General features: G+C 41.3%; 1 protein-coding gene across 1 annotated transcript; it reads left to right on the top strand.

Moving 5' to 3' along the window:
* Positions 1 to 1,236: 1,236 nt before the first annotated feature.
* Positions 1,237 to 23,310, top strand: LOC120789847 (kinesin-1 heavy chain-like). Its single transcript, XM_040126915.1, has 25 exons — positions 1,237 to 1,362; positions 8,445 to 8,532; positions 8,650 to 8,723; positions 8,822 to 8,926; positions 9,027 to 9,075; positions 9,172 to 9,227; positions 9,734 to 9,821; positions 10,299 to 10,423; positions 10,986 to 11,090; positions 11,392 to 11,537; positions 12,995 to 13,143; positions 13,941 to 14,140; positions 14,948 to 15,016; positions 15,323 to 15,529; positions 15,630 to 15,773; positions 16,929 to 17,117; positions 17,371 to 17,488; positions 18,569 to 18,624; positions 18,744 to 18,853; positions 18,939 to 19,040; positions 19,141 to 19,201; positions 20,251 to 20,322; positions 21,762 to 21,866; positions 22,013 to 22,226; positions 23,225 to 23,310. The coding sequence occupies exons 1-25, from the start codon at positions 1,237 to 1,239 to the stop codon at positions 23,308 to 23,310; spliced, it is 2,844 nt and encodes a 947-aa protein (XP_039982849.1).
* The last annotated feature ends 1,497 nt before the right edge of the window (positions 23,311 to 24,807 follow it).

Genomic DNA, 24,807 nt, shown 5'->3' with positions numbered 1-24,807 from the left:
CTCTAACTCTAAGATTCACAAACGGACACCCCATATAGATGAGACAGATGATAAGACAAAGATGTGATTTATATTTGCATCTCTTTACCAGAGTGGTAAACTACATTATTGGGTTTTTTTTTTTAGCAATGAGCCAAAGAAGAAGAAGAAGAAGAAAAACAAACCATGATGTCTCAGTGTTCTACTAAAGCTTTCTGTTACAGTGCAAAAGAGAGGTTCTGTAAGAGCATCGCTGTCGATGGGCAGCATGGTTTCTCACAAATGTCAGGTCAGACTCTTGTGTGTCTTTTACCCGACGGGTGCAAATGATTCAGATGTGACTGAACCCCCTTCAAAGGCAGGGGGAGGCAATGCGAAGTAATGGAAAAACATTAAGATTTCAACCGTTCCTCTTCCACTACCTGATTTACCCGACGAATGGAACACGCCACTGAGTGGCCGGGGGACACTCGACTCTGTCCATGAGGTCGAGCAACCAAGAAAATCCAGGTCAAACTCTGATCCGTTTTCTATTCGAAGCACCCATGACGTCTGTAGCTGACCTTGAGCTCTGACTTTCTCTGGACAGGACAACAGAAGAGAGCTTTGCCTACGCTGATGAATAGTTTCTCAGATCTGGATGTGACTGTACTGTTCATATGACATGCACTTTGACTATAGTCCCGCCCTGCTCACAGCTGGACTTTTTATCCACTCTGAGTATGAAACACAACGTCTCGCAACTTTCTTTACTTTTCCTCTCATAGAGTCAAGGGTTGTTTTTTTTTTTAATTCTACCTCATCCCTTATTTTCTCTGCAGCGGAACATGAGAGTCCGTTTTTATGGACAGGTTACGTGGGTTTTCAATAAAATCGAGGGGAAATGATGTGAAAATGCAAATGATTACTTTCAGCATCTGTTTTATGGGTTTATTTTCAACTTAATTTTGAAGACGAGGCGCCTCACGTCCGCTTTTCTTCTCTCCACCTTTACCCGGCAGGAGGCCCGATGTGCTACCAGCTTCAAGTGCGTCAATGTCAACATTTTAGTGGAAATGACCACTGATTTTACTGGTGTGAGTATCTTTTGAGGACTACTCCAACGCAGGTCCCTAAGTCAGCTGAACCGAGCGAGAGAAACCAGCAGCTTGTGCACCATCTCCGTCGGGGGCGCAGCCTCCCTGTGGGTCCCCGCTGGTTTCGTGTGTGCAGCCGCGGCGGGAGGACGGGGCGCTCCGTCCGGACACAGCGGCGGAGATGGCGGACCCGGCGGAGTGTACCATCAAGGTGGTGTGCCGCTTCAGGCCGCTCAACAGCTCGGAGGTGGCCCGGGGAGACAAGTACATCCCGAAGTTCAAGGGAGAAGACTGTGTGCAGATCGCGGTGAGTGTGTGGCACCTTTGGCGAACTGGGGGGGTCAGAGGATGAACTGAGCTCCGCGCCCCGCTTGTTCCGCTTTCCATTCAGTTAAACCCACTATTGCGGACAATTATCAGTCGAAGGGCAAGTAACCTTAGCTGTATTCATTCTCGCGTGGATGTACAGTACGTCGCTGTCCTCCGCTCTGGTTTCAGACGGTTTCTCTTGTAGACACAAATAACGAGGACAGCTGTCACAAAACGTTTCTTTAAATCTCAGCGCTTTGAACCGCGGTTACGTACGTGGGGCACCGCACCGGACCGATGCAAGGGTCTGGCATTTTAATGTGACTCTGCTGAACAACAATACCCACCGGGAATCACGGTAAAGAGTGAAAGTTGTGTGCAAAAGTAGCGAGTTGGTGACACAGACAGTCCCTCCCCGGTGCTCTCGTGGCTTCCTACGATGTTCATTAGCGTTGCATCTGTATTTCGGGACTCCAGCGCCTCCGTTGAGATGCAGCTCGCGCTTAGGAGGTTTCCGAGGGGGTTGTGGGAGCCGTGCGTAACGGCGCTCGCCGGGATGTCTATCGCGCTTTTACGCTCAGACGTCCCCTGAGTGTCCGCGCTACGGTGTGCTGCTCGCCCGAGCGCGGCCTCAGCTCGCCTGGACCTGGCTCAGGAGTTGGCTGAACTTGATCCGTCCCCCCGGGCTCCCCGGCATCATTCAGATTATCAAATCTCTCTTGTTTCACCGGGAGGTTTCACAACAGTAGAGAGAGTTATATCCACCAGGCTTTTCAGGTTTTCATTATAACCAGGGCATACGACAAAGGAGGAAAGCCATCGTGCTCTGATCCCTACGCTGAGAAAAGAATCGCCGTTTTACGGTATTTCGTCATGAAAGACGACTGACCGAGACTTCCCCTGGAGTCGTGTTTCGTTTGCGGAATCGAGGCGAATTAGTTTCCAACAAGTGCCAGCCCACCCTGCCGCAACATCGAGGTAGCAAAGTAAAACCTAAAGGCACACCCGTACACACAGCACGGTCGCCCCGATATTAAAACTGAAAACGCAGGATTAGACGCTGCCACCCCTCTTGAACTGGCCGACCTGTGGTAATACAGAGAGCAATGTTAATTAACAGCTCAGTCTAAGTTGTTACCCATCTGATGCTGCTGAAGGTTTTATTTGCATCAGTAATGTCTGATAGGACACAGTAAATACAGATGAGAAACAACGAGGTAAACTGATCCGACTTTCACAAGATATAGGCTGACAAACTATTTATTCAGCCTACACAGTTCGAGGGCATTCCCCACTTTGGGCGCGCCTGGTAGAGCCACTTGGTCCCATCAGAGAAGCATCTCTTAGTAGGAACAGAGCAGCAACTGCTGCAACTACGATGCGGCTACAGCCCGAATCTTCCGCAGGACTTCCACCAGGACAATGCAGCAAAAAAAAAAGAAAAAAAAGAAAAAAGAAGCGTATAATACTCCACTACCACTACAGAAACTTTGTTCGGCCAACATGGAGACAAGCAACCTCTCAAGAAACCAGGTACGGAAAAGTTTGTTTCCGTTTTGTCAGCATTACTCTCATCTAGACAAGACTCCTTCATTTGTTTTTTAATCTTTTGTGTGAAGCTTCCAAAAAAAACCTCTCAACTTCTAGAGAGGGGATTGATTTCCAATAACTCGCACAAGATTAATAGCCCGATAATTAGACTGAAATGCCATTTTCTTTTATTATTGTACAATGACAATTACAATGATTTAACAGGTTTTACTTTTAGTTCATGTTTTCATTACAGTTGCTTTAATGTGCTTACTTTTAATGTATATACATAAAATAATGTACATACAGTAGAAGGTGAAATAGACTCCTTGTATTTCTGTTTGTATAACATTAGAATACTATGATAGATTAAAGATAGATAGATGTGATTATGAAAAAGTTGCTTCACAGTTCTCTTTAAAAAATGATGTAATTAACTGCAGTACATTCAATTGTGTGAATAAGTATAAAAAGTGATAGACCTCCTGTCTTTTTTTTTGTGTATCTAAAGTTAGGATGGGACTGTATTTTCACCTATTGCATGTAAATTTGTGTCTTAAAGTCACTTGGACAAGAGGCTGCTCACCATGGTTCAAAACAGGACAGTCCAGCCGGAGTCCTGCACACCATGAGAAAAGCCCTTCTGGACTCCTAAAAGACAAAAAACAAGGAGTCGGCCTCAGAAAATGCTGCCATGAAGGACCGGCGGCAAGGAGCTTAGTTTGGAGCAGAAGAAGTAGAAAAAACTGATGAAGCCTCTAGAGTCAGCAAGAGCCCGGCGTCGGAAACAAGCAGAGATGGACAGAAAAGTAAAAGGAGGAAGAGAAGATCAAACCCTACTGGAAGATAGAGTTCGACTGGGTCACTGCAATCTGGAAAGAGGAGGATCGCAGAGATCTGGGAGAAGGAGACTAAGGATCTCAAAACTGACTTTGACAAGACACTGATCGCCTCCAACGCAGAGTGGGAGAGCCGGTGGATTGGGAGGCGGGAGGAGGTGGCTGCCGACCTGAAAACTCTGCAGTCATGCTGGAAAAGGATAATCTGATCACCAAAATAATAACAGAAAAGAAGAGTCTTGAGGCAGAGGTGCTGGAGAGCTTGGCCGAGCTGATCATCCAGAGTGAGGCAGAGGGGGGAAAAAGAAAGCCCAAGGCTCTGGACGATCAGTTGAGGTGTGACCTGGCGGCAAAGGAGAGTGCAGGGGAGAGGGCAGGAGCTGCGAAGAGGAAGGAGTGGCTCAATAAAGTGAGCCAAATGCAGGAAGAAATCAAGCTCCTGACAAGGCACAACACTGAGCTTCAGGTCAGCCCATCACTTTGAAGTGGAAGAATGATTTGTTGGATTAACAGTTTGTTTTGTTTCAGATCTAGCCTTTAATGGAGAAGATACCGAATGTATGTGTGGTGTCTCTATTTCCGGGATCTCAACCGAAAAAAACTGAAAAAGGAGAAAGTGAAGACAAAAAAGGTCGAAATGAGTCCAATGAAGGAGGCAGAAAACAGACAGAAGAAGGAGAGGAGAGAGAAGAAAGAGACAGAGGGAAGTGAGAGTAAGGAGGAGAACCCTAACCCTCCTCACCCGTCCTACCAACCCAACTGTTCAATGAAAAGATATGAGCTTCAAGAATAATGTATTAGACAATAAATCTTGAGTCGAGATAGTACCACTGAATGGTTCTGATGAGGATGACGATGTGAACCATATGCTGCGACCTTCGCAGTCGCCCGATCTCAACCCAGTTGAACACCCACGGGGGACTTTGGACCGACGTGGCAGACAGCGCTCTCCAGCACCATCATCGAAACACCAGATGATAGACGTGAAAAAGTTAAATAATGTTTAGTCACTAGAAGTGGATACTGTCCTGCAAGATGAGATATTCTGGTGGAAAAAAATACCTTGTCTGTGAACATTTTACTGATACGTTCAGTATGAACATATTTGCGAATTTCCAAACACGTAAATTAACAAAATGTCCTCATTATGTTAACAGAAAACGTAATCCTGTCGCAAATACGTTTCCCACAAAATTTGTAGTTTTTGCTGTATTCGCTGTTGCAAAACAAGTTGTATGTATGAACGCAATTTCTAGCAGACGGGGCTGAGCACTGAAGCATTTTTCACCCATTTTTGTTCTGACGTTTACGTAGACCAGGTCAGCTTTTTTTGATAGAACATATGGCGAGTGTTCCATAATCCTTTTCCCCGGTGATTATTCTGGCTGTAGCTTCCGATTTTAAAACAAAATTATACCGCTCTCGGCAAAATAGTACCCCTGATGTTCATGACCATTGAAAATGAAAAGAATGAATGGCTGCTTTGTTCAAAAGGTGTTGACTCCAAGTCATAGGCCTACTGATAACCAGTTGCCTCACGAGTAATGCAGATGGTGCAGTGCTCTGTTCTGTCAGTGCAAATCACATCTACGACGGCATTAGATGAGGCCTCATTTATATGTTTTTTTCTCCTCCGCACGATTAATAATGGAAACTCAATGAACGTGCACGCAGAGAATATTGAATCTGTAACTCAACATTAATAAGCATCCCTCTCGGCAGGTAGCTGTTATTTAGCCCGTGTGTTATTATGTATTGTTTAATTGGCTTAGCCCATAAATCAAATGGATTTTGACAATTAACTCAAGACTTACTTGCTAGCGTTTCCCAGAGCTTTCAGTCAGGTTTTTCCTGAGTGGATGAGGTTTTTCAGTTGCCATGGGGATTGCTTTATCATCACAATCATGCAAATTGAAATTTACTTTTTCCAAAGGCGAGTAAAACTCTCTGTACTCAACCGTTTTATTATTCTATTTTGCATTTGAAATTCAAAATAACAGTAGTTTATGAAATATTCGTGCCTTGCCCATGTGCCAAACCAAGACCTAAGGTAATTGGGTATAGTGACAGTCTCTTTTCTCAGTGTGATTCATTTTGTAGTGATTCCTCATAATATCACATGCGGCAATAAACTCTAGCTCCCTCAACTGTCAAAAAGACTGTACAGAGACAGCCTGAAGAGTTTATCTCACACTAACAGTGACCTGCAGACCGCTGCTGCTCTGTTACTGGCGTGGACATTTTGCCGGAGTGGCTGGCAGCAGGGACCGGAGATTGTTGCACGCCGACTTTTTTTCAAGTGACGCTTGAGCGAGTTTATTTTGCTATACAACATTTGTGTCTTGTCTCTTATTTTGGTAACTATTTGGATTTGGATTTAACAGCTCATATCTATGAAACAGTGGACATTGCAGTTTGTAAATTAAACTGCTTTACTATACTCGGCAGTCGATAGAGCGCTGCACCAATGAGATGACTCATTTATTAAAGATAGGCCTGGCAGTCACAGTCTATTCCTGTGTTGTTCAGTGTCATTGACTAGCAGTTCAATTTCTTTGGCTCAAGGCCATGTAGCTGCATGTGAAGGACCTCGGTCACAACGCAAATATCATCCACTATGAAACAGCTGTACCTGTTGTGGCCCTTAAGTACAGTTTCTTACAACTTTTGCCCTCTTCAACATCTCTTGGTTTGGGTCTTATGCCGTCTTCTGAATCAGCTTGTGCTGTCTAACACAGGATAGGATGATACAGTGTGATAATTGCATCCCTGAACTCCAGACATAGGAAATCCAAATCAGACGGATTGTCTACTCTACCAGGGGGGTTATTTTAATCTGTTCTGCTCAGATTGACCTGCATAGAGACACTATTTACCATGGGTTTCAGAAATCATGTCATACCCAGTCTGCATCGAGATATGATTGAGCAAAAAAAAAAAAAAATCATTTTCACATTGCAATAAAACACATCCATCATATGCTTATTGCAGTTGGATCTTTGTTTCCCTTGCTATATCAAATATAAAACTGAACAAGCAAGGGGTATGCTGACAATCCATTTGATATGAATCTTGGTTTGATTTACCTGTATTCTCTGAGTTCGAGTTTCATATGTAGATTGGAGGCGCACTGATTTTACACTTGTGTGTTTCCATATCATTCAATAACTGGAGTAAAGCTGTATATTGAAGTGTGCCCTGGACAGTGTTGTACCAGTAGGCAGCTGAGGGTACAGCCACGAGATGTTTGGAGAGTCCAAAACATGTGATGGAGGGACAAAGTGAACCAGTGTTTCATTTTAAGAAGCTGAAATGTGTGTTTCCTTCAACAGTTTAACCGTATTCTTGGTTTTGCAGTTATCAATAAACCATCTTGTGTGATTTTTTCAAAACGTGAGAACTGTTTTTCGCGTTCAACTGGTAGTGAGTGATATTGTCTTCTCAGTGATTGAATGGTCTGAAGTTTTTCATCATGGGCTTGTTAGATACAGACGCCATGACTGGGGTACACTTACAGTGCAGTCAGAAACAGGGGGACACTTCTTCTTGTTTCAACTCTTTGCTCGAGGACTTCAGCGTTAAAATCACACCGTGTAAGGTGCTGAATCTGAAGACGTTTATCTCAAGCTCTCAATGGTAGAGAAAATCATTGCTGCTGAACATTCAAATAAACTGTGTGCAGGATGAATTGAATGAAGACTTTTGAAATCAAAAATAAAAGCGAAGAATTATAATTCTGTATTAAGAGCTTTTAAGTTAACTATAATATCCTATATGCTTTACTTACTGTGATGCAATGCTACGTAACTTTAGCTAAATTGCAGCCTGTGTGCCTATTAGTGTCAGTTATGGAATCATGGTAAATGATAAAACATAGAGAAGCATAAAGCAGCACAAGTAGGGAAGGGTCACGAAGTCAGTGCCAGTGACAGAGCAATATCTATCTTAACAGCTAATGTTAGCTAACACTCCCCCCCATAACCTGCTGGTAATACCAGAACAAGTGAGGCTGCAGCAGCAGAATGTCTCAGTATATCGAATTGGACAAAGCAGTACAAAACTTTATTGCCAATGAATTCAGCTTTTCATTTGTGAGAAGCATGTGTCATTTGTTCTTTTAAAGTTTCGTGGTCTTTGGTTTTATAAACCAAAATAAGCAAAGCATAGCATGTTGCTCCTTTTACACGACACTGATAAAGCACAAGTTACAACTCAAAGTATATCTCCTGGCCTGTATTTTATCTTCGCAGATGAATTAAGCATTAACAATCAATGAGGACTCAGACAGTGTATATACGTAAATCCAGTATACAGAGTTATACGTATTCTCACCATTATTCTGACACCAGTTATTAATCCGTGCTTTCATTTTGTGGCTATAACCAGTTCTATTACCAACGCAGTACCTAGCCCAACACTTCTTTTATTCTGAAGGGCAGAGGTTCGTGTAGGGAGCCTTACTGTTCCCATGAACGCATCTCCAAACATTTTCTCCCAATGGCAGGTTATGAATGTGTGTGCATGGATTCCCAAACTGAGCTCTTGGTTACATCCCAGTTTCAGGGCGTAACTGTACAAGTCGACAAAAACTGAACGTCCCACCTGCCTGGTTGAATTGGTGACATGCAGTGGAGTTATGTGGGCCTTTTGCTGCGCGGCAATGTGGAAATTCTTGAAACCGCCGTTTATTACTGTGTCCCCTTCTTCGCAGGGTAAACCGTACTACTTTGACCGTGTTTTCCAGTCCAACACAACTCAGGTGCAGTTCTACAACGCTGTGGCCCAGAAGATTGTCAAGGGTAAGCTGCACAGTAGAATACAGATGTAAGTCCCAGTGGCTGACACACCACAGCCCTGGAAATACATGCCCAGCCCTCAATACTAAATGTGTTGTTTCTTTGTCTTGATGTATACAGATGTTCTGGAGGGATACAACGGGACAATATTTGCATATGGGCAGACATCCTCTGGAAAAACACACACAATGGAGGTAATATAATGCTGCCGTATTTTCCACTGTAAAAAAACTACATTGCTTGAAATTCTTTGCTGTTTTATTAATACTTTTTTCATAATTGTCTCCTAAAGGGGAAACTCCATGACCCCGATATGATGGGAATCATTCCCAGAATCGTTCAAGACATCTTCAACTACATCTATTCCATGGACGAGAACCTGGAGTTTCATATCAAGGTATTTTGCCCCTCTTAATCTGGTACTCAGATGCTTTTAAATGACAGCGAGCACAAGTCATAATGTTGGTAAAGTCTCATTAGGGGCTTTTCCTTCACAGGTTTCATATTTTGAAATTTATTTGGACAAAATCAGGGACCTGTTGGATGGTATGTAACCTTTTCTTCCGGCTTGTTATTACTCCGACCCTGATACAAACATGATTAATTCAGACATGATCTTTACTTTCCTTTTTCCCCCCACAGTAACAAAGACCAACCTTTCTGTACATGAGGATAAAAACAGGGTGCCCTTTGTCAAGGTGAGACATGTGGAGATTTCATTTCATGATAAGCAGTTTTATTTTACGGTGCAACATTGTCTCTCTTCCATAATCCCACAGTCACAAGTTTGTCCCAGCAAGTTGTAATGCGTTAGCTACGAATGCCATAAGAGAACACAGATCAGAACAATGACACAAAGTGATCTGCAGGATGAGATGAAGGTACACAGTATGTACTTAACGGTCTCTGTGTTACAGAATCTTCTCCAGACAGACTTTTGCAATTATTGTTTAATGGAACGTAATTTGTTTTACTGTCATATTGCATTATATATAGGTTCGTAATTAGATGGAGGAATGAAGAGCGATATTAAAAATACTAAGTGAAGTAATAAGAGACTGCCACTTTCATAACTTTCCCTCTGAGCATCAGCCTGATACAGTATGTCATGGTCTCCTCTGCCAATAATCGTCTCTCTGTGAAGCTTCTCCTGCTGTGGGGCTGTTGAACACAGTGTTTTCTTGTGATGCGCATTTGTCCCCAGGGGTGTACTGAGCGTTTCGTGTGCAGTCCTCAGGAGGTCATGGACGCCATAGACGAAGGCAAAAATACCAGACATGTGGCTGTCACAAGTGAGTTCATACACTGAGCGCCTCCAGTGCTGGAGCCTCTCATGGGTTCAGCCTCACTGGGTCACCTGACTGAAGCCGAACTCCCATCAGCTGGAGAGAAATCTGTGCTCAACACATAACCAAAGAAAAAGAAAGGAGAAGGGAAATTAGACATTGTTCATTATACACACTATGTAAGGTCAATAAATGTTCCCACTTTTTAAGAACATACGGTTTTTTAGGATTGAAGTATACATTGAAATGAATTGATTACTTGGAGTTTATTGCAGTATAGAAATCAGATTGCATATTGCCATGGTTCTTATGAAAACTGTTTTCTTAAGTAGGCCGATGGACCTTTTACAATCATTGAAAATAATAATTGTTAATGCAAATTTGTTTTATACTCATTTTTATGATAAGCGCAATTGCTAATTGTGTTTCCCTCTGTGTGTGTGTGTGTGTGTGCGCGCGCGCGCGTTCACACGTGTATCTCAGACATGAATGAGCACAGTTCCAGAAGTCACAGCATCTTCCTCATCAACATCAAGCAGGAACACACGCAGAATGAACAGAAACTTACTGGCAAACTCTACCTCGTTGATCTGGCTGGGAGTGAAAAAGTACAACTCTCTTTCTCTCCCCCTCTCTTTCTCTCTCACACAAACACACACACACACACACACACACACACACACACACACACACACTCCTCCTCCACCTTCATAGTTTACTTTCTAGATATGAACGACCCTTTTTACTCTTATCTTTTTGCTTGAATGCCCCTAGTGGCACTGTGTGTTTGCCTGTGTTGATTGTATTTACTCTGCATAATGAAACTTTAATGACACGCTCCTGCTGTTGCTTCTTCCTTTCAGCAGGGGGCAGAACAGTATTTTTTCCATCAGTATATGATGTTAAGAAGCCAAGGATAACACTAAGCTCCAGTTTAAGCCATTAACATGCATTTTATAGCTTTCCTTTATCAGTCTCCTTTTTTTTTGGAGTTACACCCCCCCATCCTCTTTGTTACTATATTAGTTGGCTGTTCAGAGAATCATGACCAGGTTTGGATAGGTTGCACTAGGTGTATAGAAGATGAATCCTGTAAAATAGCACACAGGTTTGCGAAGGTCTGGTTCCGGCATCATTATGAGGACTCTCCTGTGTTTTTCTGTTTCAAAGGTGGGTAAAACTGGAGCAGAGGGCACAGTGCTGGACGAAGCCAAGATGATCAACAAGTCCCTGTCTTCACTGGGAATTGTCATCTCAGCTCTGGCAGAGGGCTCGGTGAGGCAGTCATCACTGTCCTCTTTTTGGAGGGGAAAGATTTAAACACTGACTAAAACCAATTTGAAAATTTCCATTTCTTATATATATATAGTAGTATATATATATATATATACTTAATACAATGATGAAGTGTTAATGAAGTGAATCTAAGATTATGCTTTGGCTTTGGAAATTATACAATCCTGTGAAAAAACATTGTAACTAAAATGAAACATTGAAAAATTCAAGGCTGTTAATAAATGATCTCAGTAGATATGTGGGCCCAGTGGATTGTAACTTAGGGTATGTCCTCTGTCAGAGCTATATACCATACAGAGACAGTAAGATGACTAGGATTCTTCAGGACTCCTTAGGAGGGAACTGTCGGACCACCATGGTCATCTGCTGCTCACCCTCCTCTTTCAATGATGCAGAGACCAAAACTACACTTCAGTTTGGACAAAGGTACACACACACACACACACACACACACACACACACACACGGGTGACACCATATTTGGTCCTTAAACAGGAGAAGTGCATCTAAGGGGGCCAGTACTCAAGCTTCTATAGAGGTCTTTACCCAAAATGTGCATATTTAATGTGACCTACTCCATTTATTGTAAATCCCTCCCATCATGTCGGATACATGATCCACTTATTGAGGTCCGTATCCGTGCCGATAACAAGAAATTACACAAAGAGCACGAATGACAGTTAATTAAAAAGCCCACAATGTTAACCACTCAAAATCCCAACAACATGAATATTGCAACAGTTCATCCACAATTCCAAAATAATAAGGTAGAAAAAGGAAACAGAAGGTGAATAAGGGCATATTGCCTGTTCCTTATGAATCTTACAATACTAAGAGGCATTAAACATAACAACAGCCATATGATTTAGAAAATATGAATGAGTATAGAGAATACCCCCTACACTTAATATTTCGTTAGCATATACTTTTTTTTTTCATCATTTCATTCTTTTTAAAATATATTTAAAAAAAGAGATTGATACGGGCATAATACTGCAGGCATGCTTTCTAAGAGATTTTTCTGGTCCTTTTTATTTTTCAATTCCCAAATCCCGGCGGCCCTAGAGTGAGTAATAATCTAACAAAATAAATAAAAATGACACAGATGTGTGTGGGGAATTTGCATGGACTTAATGATCTCTTAAATTTTGTTCAGATTTACAGACAAACAAAGGTAGATCATTAAACATTTGGGATAATTCAGGGTCCCATTTTAAAATGTGCCAGTGTTTTGTGAAGACAGACCTTACACAGAGAAGAATAGATAGAGATACATGTCATGGAGAAAATAATAATAATAATAATAATAATAATAATAAAATATAGAATTGAGAATATGGGATGAGAATTGTAGCAGTTCCTTGACAAAAAAACAACACTATTGAGTTTTCCACAATTTGCCTGGTGATGCATGGGGAAGCCAGTGAGGGATTATGTTTGTGTTGCTTTACCAGTGAGTCCCAGAGACTGGTTACAGAGCCTGTACAGAGGAAGATGAACCACTTAGCTTTATTAAAGGCTCTTTTTTTTTTTTTTTTTTTAAAGGCTAAGCTAACTGCTGGATGCGGCTTCATATTTAGTGTACAGATATGAGAGTGACATCGATCTTCCCTTTTAACTCAATGAAGGAAGAAAGCAAATAAGCATATTTCCCAAAATGTCAAAGTGTTCAGTACTAGTCAGAGTACCTCTAAATAAGAACTGATGAACAAATTTGACAGACTTATTGTATCCTATGATAAAGAGGCCATAATGAGGACAAACAAAGACTGTGAAACCACAGCCTGTCAGTTGGCCCCTGCAGTGAAACCAACCTTAAGGTGGCTGGGCTGTTAATATACAAAACAGATTGCTGTCTGTTTCTCACCTCTGTGTTTCGCCAGGGCAAAGACCATAAAGAACACAGTGACTCTCAATGTGGAGCTGACTGCCGAGCAATGGAAGAGCAAGTGGGAGAAAGAGAAGGAGAAGAACAAGACGCTGAAAAACAGTGTCACCTGGCTGGAGAATGAGCTCAACCGCTGGAGGAAGGGTGAGGACTATGCACTCCAATACACATCTGGAAAAAGAATATCCATTGTTTGTTTTTCAAATTTTAGCCATAGCACAAAATGTCTTCATCCTGATACATATTTACTGAGATTTTGGATGTATTTTAAGAATAATTGAAGATAATTTAGTCCACTTATTCATAGCACATATTTCTCACCTTTGTCCCTGCCCCAGCTTTTTCCCTTAGAGTATTTTTTAAGACCCGACGAGAAATTTCCAACCAAGGCAGCGAAATATGTCCTGAATTACAGATTTTTTAGATGGAATACAGTGTGTGAATCTTCCATATATTAATGTTAATGAAATGGGGTTTGACAGATGATCATATCTTTGGTTTGTAATGGTTTGGCTTTGATGAAAAAAAGCTTAAAAAACAAAACAAAACAAGCAAAAAAGAAAAAAAGAAAAAAAGTCCATCTTCGTCCATGTCCTTGTCTTAGTTTGTTAGAGCTGAATAACACAATAGTCCCTATCTGGGCTTGAAAAGGACATGCCTAAAAAAAGATTTCTTTGTTAGCAGTGCCGTGAAGAATATTGCTGTAGTTCTCTTCAAAAAATGTGCATGGTCATACCTGCCTCAAACTAATTTAGGCATGAGAGCTTGTGATTTCTATTAACATGTTTATTTTGTACTATTGACACCTTCAACAAATGAGTTAATATGGAAACCAGAGTTGTCACACGTCTCTCAAACAAAGAGTTGGACTCTAGAAGTAACAGAGGAGCGATCAGAGAGGGAGGGAACTGACGTCCTCCCTTTTCCCCCACCCCTCGCAGGAGAGACTGTGCCGGTGGAGGAACAGTTTGATAAAGAGAAGGCCAAAGCAGAGGTACAGGCCCTGGACAGTGCTCTCAACAATGATAAGACAGCACCCGCACCTGCCCTCAGCACCCTGCCTGGGGTCAAACTCACAGACGCTGAGAAGGAGAAGTACGAGGCTGAAATGGCCAAACTCTACAAAGAGATGGATGACAAGGTGAGGAAGGAGCCCCGGTTTGGAGAGTGTCCCTGTCACATTTCTATCACACATCTTACAGCCTCTTAGCAAGCGTTTTTGCGCACACTGTTATCGGCACAACAAGATTGCTTGTAGCAGTGTATCGACACACTGGGGTGTTCATGCCTGAGGTGTGGTTTGATTGGTCGGATCAGAACAATGTCATTGATCTTAGGCGATAGTAAATAATTACACTGAGTCCATCAGAGAATGTGAAAGCGAGGCCTCCTGAACTGCCCGCAACATGAAATACATGTCAGGTCTGCTATACTAATACATTAATACATTTGAATAACAAAACTCCTAGAAATATGAAATGTCACTGAACAAAACAAACAATGAATTTGGGACATACAAAATGAATTCCTCTCTGCCCACTGAATATTTCAGGTATTTGTACCTTTATTGACGGTGGACGGCAGAGAGATGACAGTAATACCTTTTGTGTTTTGTGTTACGGGATTAAAAATTCTCAATAGCATATGATATAAATTATATATTAATGTTAAAATATGATATTATCTTTCTAATATTGTTCATAGAATATTGGTATTTTTCTAATCTTGCCATTATTATTATTAGCTACTTCTGTAACATTTGTACATCACATCTTCACTTGATGTGATGCTGCGAGTGGTCCCTCTGTCTTTCTTTTGGCCAGCAGATGGCATAGATTTCCGCTGACAGAGATTGCTTTTTCTTGCAGTGAAAGAAAGTGAAATAAATGACTGATGTATTATATTTCTCTTTCCCCCACTTCTCCCTCCCATCCTTCCCTCCCTCCAGGACGATGAGATCAACCAGCAGTCTCAGTTGGTGGAGAAGCTGAACCAACAGATGTTGGACCAGGAGGAGGTGACTGTACACCGCCTTTCCCCCTTCCTCTCCCATTGTGCCTCTGCCCTCCAGTCGTACCTGTTAGCTAAAATCCAGTCTGGCAGCTGATAGCAGATACCATTAGTAGCCCTGCAAGAGAGATCAAACCGTAACTCACTTGTAGTGCGCAGAGGAACCTTACCAGATTGAACACGAGGATTTTTTTAGCCATAGAGAAATGTATTTTTTTGGATGCTGTTATCATGAATTTCTGTTACCTACCTTTTTATCATTTTATCTTTAACTTGAACAGACTAGTCTGAACATCACTGTCCTCACCCGCAGCTCTTAGCCTCCTCCCGCCACGACCACGACACCCTGCAGACGGAGCTAAGCCGGCTGCTATCGGAGAATGAAGCCTCTAAGGAAGAGGTGAAGGAGGTGCTGCAGGCCCTGGAGGAGCTGGCCGTCAACTATGACCAGAAGAGTCAGGAAGTCGAGGACAAAACAAAAGAGTTTGAGGCTCTCAGTGAGGAGCTGAACCAGAAATCGGTACTTTTTTAGCTTATCTGGATCCATCGGAAAAGATGACGCTGAATACGCGCATAGTCAATTTGTAATGCGTGGTTTTTATGTTACCGTCCCCCGCCAGAGCTCCTTGGCCTCCATCGACTCTGAACTGCAGAAGCTGAAAGAGATGACCAACCACCAGAGGAAGAGGGTCACTGAGATGATGTCATCACTACTCAAAGACCTGGCTGAGATAGGCATTGCCGTGGGAAGCAATGACATTAAGGTTACCAGTCCTGGCGATGACTTGCTGCTTAAAATATAAAGAAATATATAGAAATATGCTTGAAATGAGAATTGAACTGACATTTTGGAACAAGCATTAATTTCACTCACAGACACCGACTTGTGTGCCAAAGTAGGTAAAACATCGGCTGCCTGCATCACATGAGTCCCTTGGGCCACATGCTTCCATTTAACCTTTCATTTAGTTCTTTTAGTACATTCACTGACTTCATAAAATGAATGCTTTAGTGGTAAATGCCTCTTTACATTTTTCCAGAGACCAAAGTGTCATCTTCATATCGCTTGTTTTGTCTGGCCAACAGTCCAAAAATGTTCAAATGTTTATTATTACAAAAGACAAAGAAAGGCCAAGAGTCCTCACAATTCATAAGCTGAAACCAGGTAATGTTTTGCATTCTTACCTAAAAATGACTTAAAGGATTAATCAATTGTCAAAATAGTTGCCAATTAATTTTCTGTCGATCAACTAATTGATTCAGTGATTTCAGCTCCACAATCAATCGATTCCTTTGTTTATTGATTCTAAGTCTCACAGACAGTTCTGAGTCTATTAAACGTCAGTAAGTTGTGAAAAATGCCCCTCACAATTCCCCAGAACTCAAATGGGTGTTTGTCTCAAATTGACTCTTTTGTCCAACGATCTGTGCAATTCAGAGATATTCAACTTACCCTGATATATAACGGACAAAAGCAGCAAATCCTTACATTTGAGAAACTGGAACCAGTGAATGTTTGACATTTTTGCTTGAAGAATGAAAAATGATGAATCAATTATTAAAATTGTTGGTGATTACAATGATTACACTTTACAGACTAAAAACCAATTCGTCAAAACCAATATCCTCAGACGAACTAATAATGAAAAAATTTGCTGGCCTAGCTTCCAATACTCTGATGTCCTTTCCCTTGAAATTTCGGTTGAATTAGTTGGGGTGTTTTTTAGGTGGGATTTTCTGTATGTTAAACCGTCAAATCCTTCAGTGGTTATTAATCATTGGCAGCGATGCAAACCAGACATTCATTTGAAAGGAAATGTTACTGCCACGTACGGTGACACTGGACAAAAAAGACAAAAAGTCAAAGTCATGGAGTACAACTTCAGGGGCCTAACCAGTGTGTTTTTCTGACCCCTCAGCAACAGGAGAGCACCGGTCTCATTGACGAAGAGTTCACTATGGCCCGTCTCTACATCAGTAAGATGAAGTCTGAGGTGAAGACAGTGGTGAAGCGCAGCAAACAGCTGGAGAGCTCCCAGGCCGAGAGCACCCAGAAGATGGTGGAGACAGAGAGGGAGCTGAATGCCTGCCAGCTCCGTATCTCCCAGGTAACTGCTGCTTACTGATGCCTCTGCCATCATGGATACTGTCACCATGGTGACAAATGTGGCAGTTGACTAAAATGCCAGATCATGTGGTGATCAATCAAACTGCGGCTTAACAACCTCGTGGGTTTCTGCAGGTCTAACAGTGTTCATCCTGGATTTAAAAAGGAAACTGTCGTGGAGTTTGTGAGTTTTAATCGCACGTGACTGTTTACGACCATTTCCACGTCTTTCTCTTTTACCTGTTGGTGTCCAGCATGAAGCTAAAATCAAGTCCCTGACAGACTGCCTGCAGAATGTGGAGCAGAAGAAAAGACAGCTGGAGGAAAATGTGGACACTCTCAGTGAGGAAATAGTTAGGATCAAAACCCAAGGTGAGCACAACTCACTATGTTGCTATGGTATCTAGCTGGTACATTATTGCAACTACTGCACCTGGGTACAATTTAGAGTTACTTTATTTCAGTATTTCCATTTTGTGCAACTTTATACATCTAATTCAATAGTTTTAGAAGGAAATATTATACTTTATACTCCCCCTACATTTATTTGAAAGGAATAGTTTCTTGTCAGATTTTAGATTTTTAACATACTAAACATATGCTACATTCAGATAATATGATGCATTGGCAAATATTGAATTTCCAAAAATTTATGTTAGCATTAGTACAGATGCTTGTAGTATGGTAATTTGATGTAGCACCATCTAGAAAGGGCCATAGCTACCACCGAGGGCGCTCATACTGTATCTGCTTTATTTTGAAGGGTGTGGGAAGTTTAGAAATCAGTTACTATGTGAAATTGGAACTTTTGGCGAAAATCAGCTATTGAAATTATCTGCCAGATACTAATAAAGATCAGTGACTACATAAACTTATATTTTCAAATTTAGGCCCAGGCTCGAGTAGGTTATATCCTGTGGTGTTTATGGTCGTAAGTAGTTTTTTTTGTTACGTCCGAACATAGACACTTGGCTACAGATGCCATGCGTAATTACATGAAAACCTCTCTTTACACACATATGTGCCACGATATTTTTGGTGACATACAATTAAAGCAATACCTTTAGGAAAATGTGTCTAGAAAAGATCAAATAGTATTAACATAAGCCTGCTGGTTCGCCACTTTTCCGACTAAAATCGGGAGAAAAAGTTTTTAAAAAAACAAAACTTCTTATCCAAAAATTTGTATGTATCAATCATTTATAACACTTTAAAAGACGACATTTTGCATAACTTGTACTTTACCTTTTGTTGCATACAGTAAGGAGGTTTATTTGTAATGGATTACTTTTGCAATGTGGTCTTTTTTACTTCCTTACTGACTTAAGTAGGGGATTCAATGACTTCTTCAACCACTGCTACGCTGTTGTAACATAGGCCTGTAATCCATCATTAAGATAATGAACCAGCACTCATGGAATGTCATGTTTATAATTTTTTGTCTCCTTCCAGAGAAAGTTAACACCATGGAGAAGGTCAGTGAGATCCAGTCTGCCAATGAAGTCAAGGTACAACTAGGCTGTCCCATCAGTTTTGAACATGCCTCAAAACAAAACGATGATTATAAAGTGTGGTTTAAGGTGCCGACTTCGAATTGGTGACCAGCTGTATGCTTGTGTTTCTACAGGATGCCGTGGAGAAGCAGATCCAGTCTCACAGGGAGGCCCATCAGAGGCAGATCAGCAGCCTGAGAGACGAGCTGGACCACAAGGAGAAATTTATCACGGAGCTGCAGGAGTAAGATACCGCATCACTAAACCCTTTTCTCTCTCTAAATGTGACGAACGGCTCAGTACTGACACTGTCACTGACATCCTTGCAGTCTGAACCAGCAGATTATATTGGAGCAGGAGAGGCTGAGAGTGGAGCATGAGAAGCTCAAAACTGCTGACCAGGAGAAGAGCCGCCAGCTGCAAGAGCTCACGTAATACCCCCATGTTTATTCTTTTTTCATTACAATCTACAGCCTGTTTCCCAATGCATATCGTATATGCATTAAGTAACATCCATTTTACATTCTACAGGGTGTCGCAGGACAGACAGGAGCAGGCCAAACAGGATCTCAAAGGACTAGAGGAGACCGTGGTCAGTTATTGGCATGTTCATTTAGAGCTGTATTCCATTAAAGGATAAATTCCCCCAAATTACACAAAAGTAAAATTCGATTTTATTTTAAATACAATTGAGGTGAATGGAATTTCATTTCATTTTAATTTTTCAATTTTTGAATTGAAAAATTCAGCTGCAACATCTCGATCCAGAACCAGTGCCCTATTTACTCTCCTTATTCCCATTTTTCAATGCTTTGAGCACCAGCAAGTACAGAAAAAAAATGGCCTCCTCACTTTTAAAAATCTTATTTTTGTCACCCTCATTTTTATAGTTTCCGGTGGATTTTCCTACGAAATCTCACACAACATCGACCTCTTAAGCCCTTTTCTATATGAACTCAATACTCAATACTATAAACATTAGTATGTGCTGTATACAGTTAGTAAGTAGTATAGATTTGGGTTCATCACTAACAGCTGTGTCATTTGGCTCTTTCTGTTAAGATAGGTGTCTTCCGTATCGACATCCTGAAAATCTCCTGACACTTCCAGACACTTAATTCCAAAAGTACATCAATCAAAGAATTTTATACATTATTACATATACTGTATTAGTTAGCTGAATAGGCAATTGTAAAACAATTCCAAAAATGATTATTAATAACCAAGACCAGTGCAACCATCATGAGTCATTGTAGAATAATTACAAAAATCACAGTATAGAGTAACTGCAAATAATCTACAAATTATTACAGGAAATGAGACAGGTTGAATTCTTAATTTAAATGAACTGTAGACTTGACATTTCATTATGCACCAACATGCTGGAGTTGGATAACTAAATGATTGCTTCCTATGAAATGGTGAGCCAAAGGGAATGCAATATCATCTCATCTGATGGCTAAATCACGTTCTGAGATTCTTGTTCCTAATTTACTTCGATGGATCTGTGAGCGCTATGAATGGAATTCTATTCACTGTCAATGTATTGGGTTGGTTGGCAGAAACCTCAGAAGAATATATCTCAAAACCTGGACAAAATTCTTTGTTTTCTGTGAGCTGGGTTTCCTTATCATCACATAGGCCCGGGAGCTGCAGACACTCCACAACCTGAGGAGGCTTTTTGTCCAAGACTTGTCCACTAGAATCAGAAAGGTAAAATGTCCTCGCAGCATGCGCATGTCCTCCTTTTCTCTGAAAGTTACCATGGCACATTATTACTGCAATCGTCGTCCTGTGATCTGGTTCTGGGTGTGATTTAATTTCCTCTCTGGTATAATATCACATGAGCTCTGACTGCCCCAACGACGCCATTTACCTGGAATGAGACGAGCAGCCCCGCATTTCTCTCATGCACAGACTGCACTCCATTTAATTTGCACCATGATGAAAGTTTAATGAATCCAGGGAACACAACAGAAAGTGTCTGCAGTAAGTAGGCCATCTGATTCTTCAAAGGTAGCAGCTGTAAATTAGGGACCCGGGCCCTCGGCGTGCCGCTCAAATCCAGCCCTCAGGCTAGGGCCTGATGCGATAAACAAAGTCAGACCATGCTTTCCTGGAAGAGTATATGTTGTGGTGTTGGACCCATCCAAAATCTGCTATTTATCATCTCATTTAGACATAAATGAGATCCTTTGGATTCAAAGCTTTTTGGTTACATCCTGTTTAGACGCTGTGTTGGACGTTCTTTTAGATACAGACTAAATGCAGCAAATGGGTTGTGTCCACAAAATTGATGAATGGATGCAGAGGTAACACATGGACTGAAATAAATGTATACATTTGAAATCACACAAAGTACCACAAAGTGCAGCCTCCATATCCATTTCACCTTTTATAGCACAATCCTTTAACCATATTTGAACTGTGGACCAGAAACGTGCCACCGCAGCTGGTATCAAAATATGTGAGTGAATGATTCAGTGTCATCATGACAAAATCTGCCCAAAGGAGACTGTTCAAGACCATCTATATGAAGTAATTATTTTGTGTCGAAAATTGTGTATTGCAATTTACATAGAAATGCTGGCATACTGAATGTGAGTTTGTAGTTGCTATTGTCCTGTACAGTATATTGACACCTGAGGCAGACGTCTGTCCAAAAACCTTTCCAACAGACATTTATTCTTCTGAAAAAACATACATGTATTTATTGTTTTTCAAATAATATTTGTATCGCGGGTATCTTTAGATTTATTTGGTCAGTTTTGGAGTGTGGAGGGTGATGTTGATCATTTAACCAGCTTTGTATGGCTTTGCATAGGAAAGGAGATAGTTCAAGCATCATTTCTTTCTTAAACCACTTAAAAAAGGGTAGTTTTGAGATGTAAGAAAGCAAGAAGGCCACCTTTAAACAGGGGGTGGACACGTATGACCAACAAATGCAATTTTCCAATACGTGTTGACTTATTATATTAAGGGTGATATTTAATACCTGACTGTTTAGCAGTTGTAAACCTCCAAACTCATATTTATTATACAAATATGTTTATTTTATTTTATCTGGTTTTCCATTACATGTGAAACGAAACATTTTCTGTTTTAGAAGTTTGAAAATGCTAAAGATACAGTCGTTTGTTGTACTTGGGCAGAATGCTCAGATGAACTCAGATGACACAGAAGCAAGCGCTGCCCAGAAACAGAGGATCGGTTTCCTGGAGAACAACCTTGAGCAGCTAACCAAAGTTCACAAGCAGGTAGAGATATGTGCAAACACGCAACTGCCACAGTGCTTCCTCTCTAAATGAATCCTAGAATGACTTTCACCAGCTTTTGTATCTCAAGGCTCTGTGCCTTCATCCTCTCCTCTCATTCTCTCTGGCGTCTGTGTGCCTTTCTGAAGCTGGTGCGGGACAACGCCGACCTTCGCTGCGAGATTCCTAAAATGGAGAAGCGCCTGCGAGCCACCGCTGAGCGTGTCAAAGCCCTGGAGGCTGCGCTGAAGGAGGCCAAGGAGAACGCAGCCCGCGACCAGAAGCGCCACCATGAGGAGGTTGAGCGCATTAAGGATGCCGTCAAGCCCAAAAACATGGGCAGGAGACCCTCGGCACAGATAGGTAGGTGGACCTACATACACACAAATATATGTAATTATATCTTGCACATGACTAAAAAAACCTGAAAAAGTGTTCAGTAGTAATGTGAAAAAAAAAATGCCTCCAAAATGTCAGGTTTGCAGGAACTATAAAATGAAGCCTTTAGCTCCGCTACCTGGCGCTTTGAGACCGAAGAGGTTTTTGTAATGAGTCAAAGCGGAATTGTATTCTGAGCACACAGACAAACATCAAATCTTAAATTAAAGCGAGATCATTACTCAGTAGTTGGAAATTTTGGGAAATATGCTTATTCGCTTCCTTGCCAAGAGTTAGAGGAGAACAGGTCTCAGATATGGGTCCGAGTTGGAGTCAGGAAGCAGTTAGCTTAGCTTAGCACACAAGCTGGAAACTGGGGAAACAGCTGGGATGCCTCTGTCCAAATTTCAAATATACATCTATCAACAGCTCTAAGGCTGATTAATTAACATGTTCTACATCATTTGTTTGTACACAAACAGATATGTAAAAAGGACAATTTGTGCTTTTCAGCAAGCTATGTAATGTAACTATGTCTCGGCGAACAACAGACAGGCCAGTGACTTTCCAGGGGCAATGGATACATAAATGTTGTTGGTCAGGAAACAGTTCCAGCGCGTAACTCCCACTAAAATCACATGCCATGCTGTCCTTCACCACTACACCAAATGTGTCTATGGTCAGTGCACATGGGAAGAGCCAGGCTAACTGTTTCCCTCTCATTCCAGACTAAGCTAGGCCAACCGCCTCCTGCATCTAGCTCCTAACGTAATACACAGGTCTGAGAGGGGTTTAAGTTTCTCATCTAGCTCCCATAAAGAAGACAAATAAGACTATTTCCCAAAATTTTGATCTATATCTTTCACCTGAAGAAATGAAAATTGCATAAATACTCTGAATTACGTAGGTGCCTTTGACCAGGTAGCAATATCTCAACCTTTGCTCCGTATGTGACCAATATTGCCTCTCTGTGTCTAACCCAGCCAAGCCCATCAGACCAGGCCAGCTGCCGGGTGCTTCTCCCTTGAACCCCAGTGTGAACAGGTCCAACCTCATCCAGAATAACTAGCCTGACAGCATCAAAGGTGGAGGCAACGACTGGCTAGAGAAGAATACACCATGTCCCATGATTACCCAGTTCTTATTTGCATCCTGAGACATTTATAACGGCTGATATTTTTCTTCTTTTTTCTTTTGTGACTAGCTGTACACCCTCTGTTTTCCCATTCCAGAGACGACATCCAACCTTTTTTCTTCTGTTTTCAACTACAGCTGCTCAGGATAATGTCAGACCCCCTCAAACATGAAGACAAAGCCAAAGACCAAAACACTGAATTTCAATCTGGAATCACTGCACTATTCTTCCAACATCAATCAGTATATATATAGTGTAAATACAAAGGGCCTGTTCTTTGTAGTTTTGTAGTTTGTAGCCTCTGGCTGTAAGAGCAACTAAAACACATTACATAGGAAGACGCTACCAACGTGCTTTGGAGTAGAGAGCACTGATCTATTTCTCTAATCTTTGTTTTTAATATTTCTCTGGGATTCCCTCGGTTTTAGCACCGATTCTGGCTTATGAACTGCTTGACCGTGACAAAACAAAATTACAAGTTTCCGATATTAAAAAAAACAAACAAAAAAAAAAACCACGAAAATCTCTGTGAGTGACACTGTTCTGCCTGTGCAACATCGTCATTATGTGCAGATGATTGTAATGATGTGCCTCAACCACCGAGTAGTGTACGCCCTTTTTTCGGTGTCTGCATTCTCTGCCTTATTTTGGGTCTGTCTTGTTTTTACTCGACTTTTTCTGTGTTTGCAACAATTTCAAAGAGCCCCTAACTCATCAGCTTCCCAAATATTATTTGACACTGGAAAAACACTCACGTCTTTGGCTGAGGGCACGGACGGCGCAGGGAGTCGGTAGATACAAGTGTTATTTATGCCCGAGGGCGGCAGACAAGAGTTAAGAGTCCCATTATGTTTATTTTGTTTGGTAAAATATTAATTATGTTTTATTCTAAATATATCCAGACTGAGATGGAAATGCTTACATTTATAGTAGTAAAGTGGATGATTCATTTTGATCTGTAACACTCTGAAAATCTGTCAGCTCTGTTGTTGTATCCTCAGAAGCACTCATTGGCCTGAGTGCAATGGCCTCCTATGGTTGTGTAGCATGTAAAGTTACAGAAAAACCTAAGAAAAGTAAGGACATTTTACATGACTGAAACTTCTCCTCTGAACCAGTTGTCTAAAGGAAAAAACCCTTTCGACCAAAAACAGTTTTTAAACGTTTTGCTAAAAAATAACCTTTTTGAATGCTTATTATGCTATACCACTGAAAGTATCATTGATGCCTGAATGCTGAGAGGTAATTGATTGCGCAAGTGCCTGTGCAGTTTGTCCGGGTTACAACAGCACTGTACGTGAGTGTTTCAAATACTATTAGGGGACCTAAAACAATGCACACTGAGTTTTCTGTAGCCTTGTTTCTCAATTTTTTATCTTAGACATAATAAATTGAAACTTTCACAGCTAATTGTGGTGCATTTATTCCCTA

Source organism: Xiphias gladius, chromosome 5 (assembly GCF_016859285.1).
Source record: "Xiphias gladius isolate SHS-SW01 ecotype Sanya breed wild chromosome 5, ASM1685928v1, whole genome shotgun sequence".
Taxonomy (NCBI): Eukaryota; Metazoa; Chordata; class Actinopteri; order Istiophoriformes; family Xiphiidae; genus Xiphias; species Xiphias gladius.
Note: the sequence above shows the minus strand (reverse complement) of the source record. Positions and strands in the feature narration are given on the sequence as shown.